General features: G+C 38.1%; 1 protein-coding gene across 2 annotated transcripts in view; it reads right to left on the reverse strand.

Moving 5' to 3' along the window:
* Window positions 1–13,279, reverse strand: part of DTWD2 (DTW domain containing 2) — an 81,968-nt gene that overhangs the window by 22,060 nt on the left and 46,629 nt on the right. The window contains exons 4-5 of one of the 2 annotated variants that reach the window (XM_066181357.1): window positions 10,217–10,406; window positions 8,077–8,145 (exon numbers count right to left, since the gene is read on the reverse strand). In XM_066181357.1, coding sequence (XP_066037454.1) covers window positions 8,077–8,145; window positions 10,217–10,406 — 259 coding nt within the window. The remainder of the gene's footprint in view (window positions 1–8,076; window positions 8,146–10,216; window positions 10,407–13,279) is intronic. The other variant, XM_066181358.1, reaches the window with a different exon arrangement.

Consider the following 13,279-nt stretch of genomic DNA (forward strand, 5'->3'; position numbering starts at 1 on the left):
GAACAGGACAGAAGATCCCAAAAGAAGCTCTTACCCCAGGATTGTTCCAAGGCGTTTATTCTCGAAGGGTTCCAGGGGCAAGAGAGAGAACAAGGAAGTACAGGGGTCTTATCTAGTCTCTCACTCAGGGAGGATGGCTGGCACTCAGCCAATTAGGTCAAGAAAGGAAGGAAAGGTCAAACCATATGGTTACAGGCATTAGGGGTCTTGGGGGGAAAAACTATTCCCCAGAGAAATACAACATCAAATCACCCTGAAGGTCTTGCCTCAAAACCATTATGTTTACCTTTAACAGGCAGCAAATGTACAACCTATTTTAACAGATTTATGATGACGCATTTTACCACAGGATTCTTAGGATGTCATATAAATATGAGCAAACAGCTTAAAAAATGTTTAAGAAAGAAAGCCTTGGGTAACATTTACCACACCTAGAGATCCTATTTTGTGCTAGTTCATTTCAAGCCTAGCAAACTGTGTAATGAAGAACACCTAAATTCAATTGGAAAAATGGGGTAAACTGAATTTAAGAAAATGTTTAACTACTCTGGGCAAAATTTGGCTAGGATACCTGAGCTGAAAGCCCATCCATACACAGGAAGGCATAAAAACCTCAGGGGTTTTTTTAATTTGTTTTCATAGAATAGTTCAATTGGAAGGGACTTTCTAAGAGTCATTTAGTCCAGCCTCCCTCCCCTTGGCCTTGTTGAACCTCATCAGGCTTCCACAGGTCCACTTCTTGAGCTTGTCCAGGTCCCTCAGAATGACATTCAATCCTTCATGAGTGTCATCCCACTGCTCAGATTGGAGTCATCTGCAAATGTGCTGTGGGTGCACTTGATTCCTTTGTCATTACTGACAATATAAAAGAACACTGCTCCCAGTAGAGACCACTGAGGGCACCACTTGCAACTGGAACACTGAGCAACTGACCCTCACTGAGCCACTACCCTTTGGATGTGACTGTTCACCTACTTCCTCGTCCATCAGTCTCCCATCTCTCTCCAATTCAGAGAAAAGGATGTTGTGGGGGACCCTGTCAAAAGCTCTACAGGAGTCAAGATAGATAACATCAGTAGAACTTTCCTTGTCCACTGATGTAGTCCTTCCATTGTGGAAGGGGTTGGAACTAGATGACTTTTAAGGTCCCTTCCAACCCAAACCATCTTATGGTTCTACAATTTGCAAAAGAAATTTTTGTAAACACTACAGGAGACCTTGAACTAATCGCCAAGGCAGAAAAAAGCACGTATGGTGGGCTGCAGTGAACTCAGGTACAAATAAATGCTGGAGAGGGTATCCAAGAGACTGGACAGATTGCTGGCTGAAACATTTTGGGCACATTTGGGGAAAAGGGCAGGTTGGGCCTTGCCTTTAGTGAGGTGATGCCCTGCACCGCACACCCCACCCCGGTCCCGTATCCCAGTCCTACAGTATTTGCCAGTGCCTGGCACAACCGAGGCAGTACTCCACACCTGCCCCTGGAGCCCCAGTCTTGCCTCAGAGTGGGCAGATCAGGAAAGTCCCACCTGGGGAAAGGGCATAGGAACGCCAAAGGGTAGTTTAGCCAGGACATGAGGCAAGGGCAGGTCTTGATTCTGCTTCCTGTTGGACTTCCTATCAGCTGAACAGCATGGGAACTAGGAGTGTTTGCTCTTTTCTACAGCTTTTTTGTCCTTCTCTCTTGCTTCTTCTAATTTCCTCTCCCTGGGGTTTTGAGAAACTTAAAATCAGATGGGCTTGGAGCCTGCTAAGTTGAATGGGGCATCAAGTTAATGCTTTGTGAAGTGTTTTATGTTGATTGTATGTTGCTTTAAACTTTTGCCAGAGTTGTCTGCTTTTCTGAAGTCGCCATTAAAGCTTTTTTTGTTGTTTGACAGCTTGAGGATATCTTGTCAGCATTTCTCCCATGCTCCAAGTACATTAAAACTTCAAGTACTTTAAAAACTGTGAGCCCCTTTAAGAGGCTTCTCAAGCCATTTTTCTGGGGCTTTACAGGTATAACTTTACATGTGATGGAAGTAAATCTACAAAGACTGCACATTAAGAGAGAGTCTTGCATAAAGTTAATCTGTCATCATATTTGATTACTACTACTAAACAGAAAGTCAACAAATTGGAATCCCAGTTCCAATTAAAAATTAAAAGAATTTCTGTACTGGGCCAACAAATAGTTTTTCAACTTGTATTACTACAAGAAGTGTTCAAGATGTGTTTGTTGCAAAGATTTCAAAGTAGAAAAAATCCCATCATCAACAGTACTGCCTAAATAAATGCATGACAATTTAGAAATTCCAAATCTGGTTCAGGATTTGAAATATCATCTGTGTATGAAAAGTTCAAAATGTACACAGATAATGTAGTTAGATGCCTAAGTTCTCTTCTAGTTGTTTGTGAAGTTTTGTGCACTTTTTATGTAGGGGGTCTCTGGGCCTGAAAGGGACAGCATGCACGCATTCAAGCCAGCAGATGTACATCTAGCTCTTGAGCGCTGAATTGTGGTTTTCATCAAATTTATTACTACAATCCCAAAATCTCATTGCTGACAAGGAAATTGCTGTTAAGATATTAAAAAAAAAAAAAAAGTTTTTTTAGTATGCTTTCATTAACATTTATCTACAGTGAATTTCCTGTCCTGTATTAGTGTCCAGTTACTGAACTTCACACTCCTTATACAACTCCCCATAGAGGTATCACTACCACTTTCAATAATTTAATGTCATGATGACATTTTGTCACTTAACTACTATACCTTCAGTATCGCTTTAGAATATGCTGAACAACATGGATTCACAACAGGTCCACTAACAATTACTCATAAAATAAAATTACAATCACTACAAAAACAGGCCAGTTACTGATAACTTGTTTAGCATTTTTTATACAAGACAACATTTCTTCTTACAACACTTAGCTCTATTGAGAGTATTTAGTGAGGAATCTGCAAAATGTGACCTCTGCACACTGCTTCAGTCAACTTGCTTCTGAGGGAGCCATGAAGCACGTGGATAAACAGCTTCAGTAAACTTGTAAGATGTGTCACCTGTTTTCAACAGTTGCATTGAGCTAGACCAATACTGCATATATATCCCCGGCTCTCCTAATCCTAATCTTAATCAAATTTTCCATTAAGTTATTTGGTACAGATATTACTGCAGTATACATAGATATGTGAAAGGATGAGCAGAAACACAGCCAGCAATATGCAATATTCATGCAATAATCAGGGACTGTGTTAATCTTAAACTGTGATGTTAAATACTTTCTGGGTCTTCACTGTTGACTGGGTAAGAAGGCATTGACACATGACTATCCTCAGAAAACTGACAATTCCAGAGCTGAACATAAATTTTGTGGCCAAAAAATCATTCTGGATACTTTATCCTTATTTCAAGAACTTCCTTTGCATCAATTGTCCTGGAAGTTTAGAGCATTGGAGGAATGACTTTTCCTCCTCAGTTGTCATGCATGACCTTATATACACATCATGCAGTCTAACACACAGGAAATTAGAACTCTTCTGATGCAGATAAGTGAACAGATCAACGGATAGGTGAATAGATCAACAAAATTATAATTACAGTTTTAAATTACATGGTCTTCACTAAAAATGCTCATATAGAAACCCTGCTTTGCATCAGTTGAAATTATTTCTGACTGCTAAAGGTTGTTTTCTACAAGGGCTACTGCAAATAGATGCTCTTGATATTGATAAAGAACTCAAGCCTCCAAATTTCTAAATGATCACCAAAAGGATGGTATAGACAGTGTTTGTCAAAACCTCTGAATAACAATCAAAGTCTGTACACATACACTCTTGCAATTTTTGGATGATTCTGCCATACACTCTCAATATGGTATTTGGAACTCTGAATTCTCTTGCAGGACAAGAAATATACAAATTATTTTCAACAGTTACAACACAGTTACAGTAAGTCAGATTTACTGATGGTTCTGTGATCTCAAAGCCACTTTTTACTTTTTAAAAGCTCAAGCAAGACTGCAGACCTGTTAAACTCTTTAAAAGTGACATCTTGGGCTACAAGAAAGCTGGTTAGAAAATAAATTCCACCTCAGGGGGGGAAGGGTGAGGGAGAGAGAGAAAGAACAAGAGAGATCCCAAACATAATCTTAAGCTGGATATCAAAATACCAACTTGCTTGAGAAACAGTGCTTGACAATACAAGCATACGTTCACAAATGCTCATGACTAGTCAAGCAGATTTGAGCATACAGTGCAAGCTGAACTCAACACTAAAGCTCAAAGGTTAAAAATTAGCTGTAAGGAACCAGATTTCAGCTGATGATACCAATTTTCATGTAACAAAGAAAGAATAAAGAAAACAAATTAGATGTGTCAGAAATTGTGAAGGCATGATGAGAAAAGAAAATGAGTTATTGAATATATGAATAACAGCAATGCTGTGATGAATGCATAAATAGGATGATTTGTTGGCACAATGCTGCTGACATTATTATGCCCATTAAGTAGCAGAAGAGTACATCAACAAAGAATTAAAAAGTCACAATGAGTATAAAGCTTCCCCCAATCTTAAACCAAGCCTACTCATGCACAAGCAGACACACCCTTCAGACTAACAGTGAGTTAAGGCAGAAACAAGAAGTTAAACAATCTGTGCAAACGGTAATATTAAAACTAGAACAGTAGCTTCATGAAAATATTCTATAGTCTTCTGAGATATTTACAAAGTATTTAGTTGCTACAAAATGTCAAGGCATTACAGATTATTAGGTAAAATGTTAGACTTAAACAAGATAGGAAGAAAAAGAAAAAAAATTAACCGTGAACTACACTTTATACCCCTTTCCTGACTGTATAAAATCAGTCTTTTCTCGACTGTTGGCTAGATTGATGCTAATGCCTCAGCTTCAAATTAGAGGGAAATACAATTTTCATGCACCATTCCACAATCACTTGAAACTATTTATTGGTACCTGAATACCAGAATACAAGTTCTTCTCCCCACCCCTCAAAATTCTGTAAATAAAATGTGATGACACTGAGATGGTGAGAGCTGCCCCAGAACCTGGGCAGGGACAGACAGTCCCCTTGGCATCATCATGGTACAGTGCAGGTCCCAGTGCCACTGCTCCTCAGTCTCACCATGCACACCAATATGCCTTGTTCTTGACCCAAAACACCTCTCCTCTGAGGAGGGAGCACATGGGCACCAGAAAAAAAACCAGCATCCAAGAGGTGCAAAACCTCTGCTGAGCCCTGAATCTGAGCCAGTGAGCCCAAAGGGCACTGGGCCACCCCCAGGGCTGAGTGACTGCCAGCAGGGCAGACAAGGCAAGGGGAGGGCCCCACTGTCCTCTCCCCAAGGGTGAGCCAGGTAAGATGGCAGGTGAGCAAGGACAGATGCATGCCAGCAAGACTCATGGACATGGCCTCACACAGAAAGAAGCACAGTACCCTGGGACAAGCACAGATCTTGGAGGTCCAGGGTGTGGGCAAACACATACAACAAAAAAGAGGTTCAAAGCCTTCATCTAAAAGACAACCAATCTCCCCTCCAGTGGGCACAGGGCTCAGTGCAAAGCTTGTCAAAGCCTCAGAAAAATCACATACTTCCTCAGGTCCCATGACATTAAGCCCTGGAACCCAACCCTCCCTCAATGCCACAGCAAGATAACCTCAAGAGCGGGGAAGGAGGGAGAGGAGGAGCTGCAGGCCAGGGACAGGGACCCTCTTGTCCTGATCTGGCTGCGCCTTGGGTAGCCACAAGACCAGGAAGATGGCAAAAATAACCAGAAGTAAGTAAACCACACTATCCAGAAAGTGCCAGTAAACTTCTTTGCTTTATTTCCCATCCCTTTCAAAAAACGGCCAACAAAGCCAACAACTGTGTAGCACTTTACAATATTTTCAAGGGATGGATATTAATTTTCCACAATTCAGAATAAGCACAATGACCTTAAGATTTTCACTGGGTTTTTAAAAAAGGAAAAAAATACCAGGTGATAGAAATAATTCATTCAGGTTTGGGATAGCAGATTCCTGGATTTGTAACAGTGATCCAGAAATACTTATCCATAAATAAGAATTATTTCTGTATTACCTACTTCCAATAAAACAGTAAGCACTTGGGATAGATTGCCTACTTTTTACATATGTGGTTTTCAGTTTAACTTTTTCAACTCTTGTTTGGTACTGAAGGAGTAGAAGGCCAGAAGAGAGGGTTTAGTCATCTCTTCCCACTATGCTGTGCTTATTTCCTTATAAACAGAAGCAGCTTCACACACAGTGGCCTGTGATGGCTTCACACAATACACCACCACATGAACTGTGTCAAATGGCTAGTTCTTCTCTCAACCTAATTGCATTATCTCCTCCAAGGTTAATGGAATACCTTCTCTGTGACCCCTCTGCAACAGCAGCTGCTGCATGAAAGTCTGAGTTGTAGCTATGCAGAACATCCTGGGATAATGTGCTTCTCCAGGGGGTGCCAGTTCATGAAGCACCCTACTTGATTGATGTAATAATCATATTAAAGGCTATTAAAGTCATATGATGAGCAGCTGAGGGAGCTGGGGGTGTTTAGCCTGGAAAAGAGGCAGCGCAGGAGAGATCATATCACTCCCTAGAACTCCCTGAAAAGAGATTGTAGCCAGCTGGGGCTTGGTTTCTTCTACACAATTAAAATTAAGACAAGAGGACACAGTTTCAAGTTGCCCTAAGGGAAGGTTTAGGCTCAACATTAGGAGGAATTTTTTTACAGAAAGGGTGACTGGGCACTGGAATGGCTGCTCAGAGAGGTAGTGGAGTCAGTCTTCCCTGTAGGTGAAAAGACTTTTAAGAAAATACTGGATGTGGTGCTTGGTATCAGTGCCACCAAACTAACAAGGTGGCGTTCTGTTCTAGATTGGACTTGATGACCTCAAAGGTCTTTTCCAATCTAGTTAATTCTGTAAAGTCATCTTAAGCCCAGTGCCTCATACATTTTTGCTATGAAGTTTGTCCAAGCTCATGCTTCGTAATTTATGAAAAAAAAAATACAGACAGAAAGAATGATTCTGGATCAAGACATAAATTTACTTCTTTCTGATAAAGTTAAACATGTTAAATTGATTCCTATATATATTTAGCACAATTTAAATTTCTTTTAACATTTTTTTCAAAGAAAAATGCTCTGATGACTGAGCTGTTAATTAAAAGAGCTTTTATTGGAGATCTCAAGATTTTAATACTAATTTAAAACAACAGCAAAGTTTATTAAAATATCCCAAAGTATCTTGAAAATCATTCAATATAGTAATTTGTATTACCCCAAATCAGCAAAGCTATAAAGTAATACAATTAAATATTCCTTTCAATGCCTCCAATCTATTGTGTCTTTGTAGTACATCTTGCAATTAAGAACTGCTAACCTCCTCATTACTAAAATAGTTCTTTTCTACCTCTGGAATATTGATTAAAAGCTCAAATCACCACTTATTGAATAATTCTAGTTTCTTTTTATACTAGAGATAATGCCCACAGGTATCACATTCTCTTCACCTTTAATATCCCTACTATATAGCCGTTGTCACATCCACCTCCTTCTCTCTCTCGGGCCAAAGTCCATTCCTTGAATTTCAAATATAGGGATGTTCTACTCACTTTAGTCTCAAAAAATTGCAACATCGACACAAAGTTTCAAGACATGATCAGCAAAAGCTCTTTTCAGATAGAGAACCATTTACAGAGTATTTAAATATGAAGTATGATGTAGAAAACAAGAAATAATGTAGAAACAGTAAAAAGCCAGAAAAAGCCTACAGTGTTGGCCATGATGTCTAGCTCATTGAGAAAGATGAAACAGAACACTGTCACAGGGTGAACAAAGTTTAGTATCTAACAGTGCTGGTGTTTACTTGCGGACAGTTTTATAATAACCTTCTCCCCCATTACTGCTAATTTCAACCATTTAGTTCTAGGGGATTGCACAGGTACCTCAAGCTTATTTTAACACAAAATGACCAAACTTAGTCTAACATGCAGGTTTGTACACAGCACTACAACGCATCCTTTGCACTCCTCTGCACTTAGCCGGTGTCTTCACTCAGCCTTACCTGTCTCACAGGTGACTGCTTGCAGCTACAGCACAAGTTCTGACTTAGCACAGCACAGCACAAATAAAGCTAAAATAACAGTCAAAATACTAAATCAGCCAGGTCACTCTTCAACATGGAAAAACATTTTTTCTGCAGGAAGCTATTTTTGCATTTGGGAACTCAACAATGTCATCATAACACGTTCATGGTGATTTCAATAATAGAAAGTATTAAGTAGCATATAAAATAAAAATCAAGCCATCTATTGATTTTAGCTCTGCTATATTTACCAGATGGGTGAAACCATCTACCATAGTTTAAGAAAAAATTAATACTTTTATTAACTTAATATTTCAAGAATCACTGTATTATCCATTTAATCTAAAAATTCAAACCCTTTAAAACCAGAGCAGCACTGCAATTCCAATAAAAAACACGGGTAGGGATGGCAGAATATAATTTTCCTTGAAAAAAAGGATCAGATAAAAAGTAGAGTGTTAATTAATAGCTGCAACTGTTAAAGACTGCAATCGATGCAATACAGAATTCAAGCATGCACAAAGAAGGAAATCTCATAAGAATGTTTTTGGTTTTTATATTCCTGCTGTCTGCTGATGTTTTTCCCTAGAGCTTGAAGTACGATCCTTTGCATCTCTGTTTCATAAATCAATTCCCCTGAACTTCCTCAGAAAGGAAGTCTGTGGCTCACCCCAGAGACAAACCATATCCAATCATTCACTTCTGCAAAGTCTTCCACCCTGTACAGCGGTGCCCACTTGCAGGAAGGGGAGGTACACAGTACCCAGTTACCAACCTCCATCCAGAAAACCATCTCTCTGGACTGTCACATCTTTACATGTTTTCATTCATGCTTATGTACAGAGGGTTACAGATTAACATCCTATACCAACATTTGCTCCGACAGCTAGAAAATTTTGTACAAAACATCTTAACATACAGAAAACAGCTATGGATAAACTGCATGTCTATAAAATCCCATGTAGATGTGATTTATATCTAGTCCTCCTGATGTAATAACCTCCTATGGTAGCAACACATTTGTTTGTAAATATGGAATGTTTTTTATTTCCTGTAGTGCACATATACATTTTAATATCTCAGTGAAATCTAATGCAATAGTAAAATAAATCCAAAGTAAAGTAACAAACTGGGCATTACTGATTTTTTGAAATAGATATTAATTATTTCTATATTTATTAATTTTGTCTCATGCATCATAGTCAATACTACTGCTCAATTTTCCAAGACTTTTTTGGTGTAGTATCTTAGTATATTTTCATTACATTATTTTTACTTGTTCTACCACTTCAAAGTCTTTATCAGTTCTAATTTGCCTTAGGCAGGATTCAATAATTTTAAAAGCATTACTTGTATGTAAAATGATCCATATGTTTGCTAGGAATTATTTTAATAAAATAAACATTTTAACAGCCTCAGGGTTACTATGATCCAATGATGAAGGGAGTTATTTTTTCCACTAGTAAAACTGTTGGTATTAATACTTTTTCTGAACTACACTTTCAATAATGTCCCTGAATAAAAATGGCAGCTTTGTCAAAAAATTAAATGTAGACAAACAATCCTAGTCTGATGAAAATACTTAAGATATAGACACAAAATTATTGTGCATATAGTCAAATGGACAGTATTTGTCACACGTTACCTGAGACAGAGTTTTCAATATGGAGACCATACATGAGAAGAGTGTGACCCTTTCCTAAGAGGCTACAAAATTCAACTTTGAGCTTTCCTATTTCTGCAATATAAAATACTTATGCAGGGGAAAAGAAATGTTTATTTTAATCAAGAAGTGCTTTTTTCAATCTATGTATTCTAACATCTTAAACAAGATATTAAAATTTTCTACACAAATTAGTTTTCAATTTTGCAAAACAATGATTCACTATAAGTTACACACACTAACTCAAAAACAGAAAAATAATTTCAAGTCAGAAAGTGGAAACCCTCAATATTTACAATCTTCTTTCTTACAGCCTTACAGATTGCCTAAACAACTGTTCAAGTTGTCTTTCTCATTAGCTGGTTATATCCTCAGAAAACCACTCCCATCTGACTGATCAGAAGAAAGCATCTATTAGACAAATTTAGAATTTTTACTTTACAATTTATAACTCACCTGTTTAGGAAGGCGGAAGAGAGAATTTTTGTAAAATATATCTTTAGCCTGACTCCATGTTCCATCAATGATGATCATAACAGATGGATTAGAAGACATCACTGCCACTTCTTCCAAATTGGTTGCTTCAATTCCAGGATACAAAATTAGAGTATTGGGATTTCTGCACACAGTTGCTAATTCAGGATACCTTCAATGCACAGAAACACAAAATTAAATTAATTATTGAAAGTTTTCATGACACACACACATTTTCAGATATTAGCTCCCACCCATCTCCACCAAATTTTACTTAAAATATCCCTTTCTCATCTCTCACTTTCTCCTTCCAACACCTCAGAAGCTGTAGGTTTTCCCACAGCTTCTAAGTGGGGGCAGTCAAAAAACCACAAATGTAATCAATGAAAACTGAATAAAGCAATATATCATATCTTCTCCACTGCTTAATCACTATTCTAATGTCCACTGGAGCCAAAGATATCTTGAATCATTTACCAAAATTAAATATATGTATTCTAGGAAAATGTGTTCAAACACTTGGCATAAAACTACTGCAATTATCCCATTTTTAAACTTATATATATAGAGAATATTAGCAATTCATGGTCCCATGTACAGGACACTTTTGAAAATGTATCATTTCCATTGTTTTTTGGGGTTTTTAAATTATGACTTATACTAACCGCTACAGTTATTGTTCCCATACTTTCACACTTTCTTCTTCCTTCCTGTTGGCTTCTACATTTGTCAATGGTACCACAGGAGTACATACACTGTCTATTAAGTGTACAGTTAATGTACATGGAAACTCCTGAAGTTTTTGCAGGACACCACTGTCTTAGTTTGTAAAAATCTGTGAAAAACATTGTCATTTAAATAGTATTCTAAGTCTCAAAACCCAAGCCTAAACTAGTCTGACCTTGAACACTCCAGAGATGTGCAGCCACAGCTTCTGTGGTCAACCTGTTTCCATGCTTCACCCACAAAAGGGTAAAGAATTCAATCCTAGTATCTAATCTAAACCTGCTACTCACTTTCAGTTTAAAACCATTTCCCTTGTCCTAAACCTTGCACAAGCCCCTCTCCTCCCTTCTTTCTTGAAACCCCCTTTAGGTACTGAAGGGTTTTAATAAAGTCTCCTTTGGAGCCTTCTCTTCTCCAGACTGAACAATTCCAACTCTCAGCCTTTCCCATAAGAGATGTGTCCAGCCCTCTGATCACTTCATGGCCTTCCTCTGGACTCTTTCCAATATATCCATATCTTTTCTGTGTTAAGGGCTCCAGAGCTGGACACAGATGGGGTCTCACCAGAATGGAGTCAAGCAGACTGGTAGGGGAGAACCCAAGAAAAGTCTAGTCTTGTAACAAAGACTGCATTACTTGTCTGGACCTCATTTCAGCAGTACCATCACACAGTCTTTAGAACCACCTCAATCAGAAAGGTCATTATTTTCATGTTTGCCTTGAGAACCCAAGTCTTTGAAGAGCAAACTATCCTGAGAGATTTTAAATCATTAACACTCTTAGAGGATTAAAAACAAAAAAATGCATTCTTGAAACTAATCCAAACCCATATTGATTACGAAGCACTTTAAGTTCATATTACAAACACCACAACTGACGTTTCAGTCTTCAAAACACAATTTAGTTGAAAATGGTGGTTTTCAATGTATACCCATCCAAGGATCATGGAATCATCACTAAATCATAGAATGGCTTGGGTTGGAATGGACTTTAAACATCATCCCATTCCAACCTCCTTGGCACAAGCGGGAACACCTCCCACTAGACCAGGTTGCTCGGAGCCCCATCCAACCTAGCCTTGAACATATCCAGAGACAGGGCATCCATAGCTTCTCTGGGCAATCTGTCCCAGTGCTTCACCACCTTCAAAGTAAAGAATTTCTTCTTAATATTTAAACTAAACCCGCTTTCTTTCAGTTTGAATCCATTCCCCCTTATTCAGTCACTAAATGCCCTTGTAAATACTCTCTCTCCATCCATCTGATAGCCTCCCTTCCTGTTCTAGAAGGTCACAATTAGCCCATCTCTTTTCCAGGATAAAAAATCTCAACTCTCCCAGTCTTTCCTCTTCCTAGTCCTTCCATCCCTTTAATTATCACCAAGCATTACTTCCATGACTTCCCCAACACCAGATACTTAAGATTTGGCTGAACAGGTTTAGTCATCTTGTCTAGACTGTGTTTTTGCTAAAAAGGCTTGAACCAGATGATCCTTGAAGTCCCCTTCCATGCTGGAATCTTGTAATTCTATTGTACATATGTAATGAATATCAACAGGCAATTATGGCCTTCAGTTGCTCTTTTCCTCAAAACAAAATGACTTCAAGTAATTGAAGGACTAGCCTCTATAAAGACTATGATGAAGATGATTATGACATTTCCAATACTCTCACTGGCATTTTGCAAGACTTGCAGACTTCAGAAAATGTTGGAATTCCCAAGAGAAATTAATTTGTATCATTTACAGTTGTAGTAATTTACTTCAATCCAGGTAAGATTTTTATTGCAATAATGAAAAGATCAGTCTGACGATAATAAATTTCTCTTTCTATACATACGTCAATACTATTTTTTTAATCTGCTTGACATCTCCAGCAGCTAATGTAAAGCTCAAACAGATGACACAATTTAAAAGTTAGGCTGTAAAATACAACTCTGGTCTTGAGCTCCATAAGAGCAATACTTGCAATACTTGCTTCTCTTATAGATCAGTTTCAGTTTTAGTATGCAGCAGGTATTGCAGGCCTTTATAATCCATTTAGTACAACAACAATCTCTGCTAAGCAGAACTATTCAGATGTTTCATTCATGTCTGAATATCCAACCACTTTGTCACAGAAGATTTATGCATTCTCATGATTGTACTTAAATAGCATTTCATTATTTCTGGGATGCATGCTCTTGAAATGTGTAATTCAAACACAATCCCATTTTTGTGACACATTTTCATGACACATGTACTCCGTTGCTCTCAAACTCTCTAAGTGGTTTTAATTCAACATGGATCCAGTGTGAAAGGCAAGCATTCAAATTTTAAAAG

Source organism: Chamaea fasciata, unplaced genomic scaffold, assembly GCF_029207755.1.
Source record: "Chamaea fasciata isolate MVZ Bird 193981 ecotype frontalis unplaced genomic scaffold, bChaFas1.0.hap1 SCAF_4, whole genome shotgun sequence".
In the NCBI taxonomy this organism is placed as follows: Eukaryota; Metazoa; Chordata; class Aves; order Passeriformes; family Sylviidae; genus Chamaea; species Chamaea fasciata.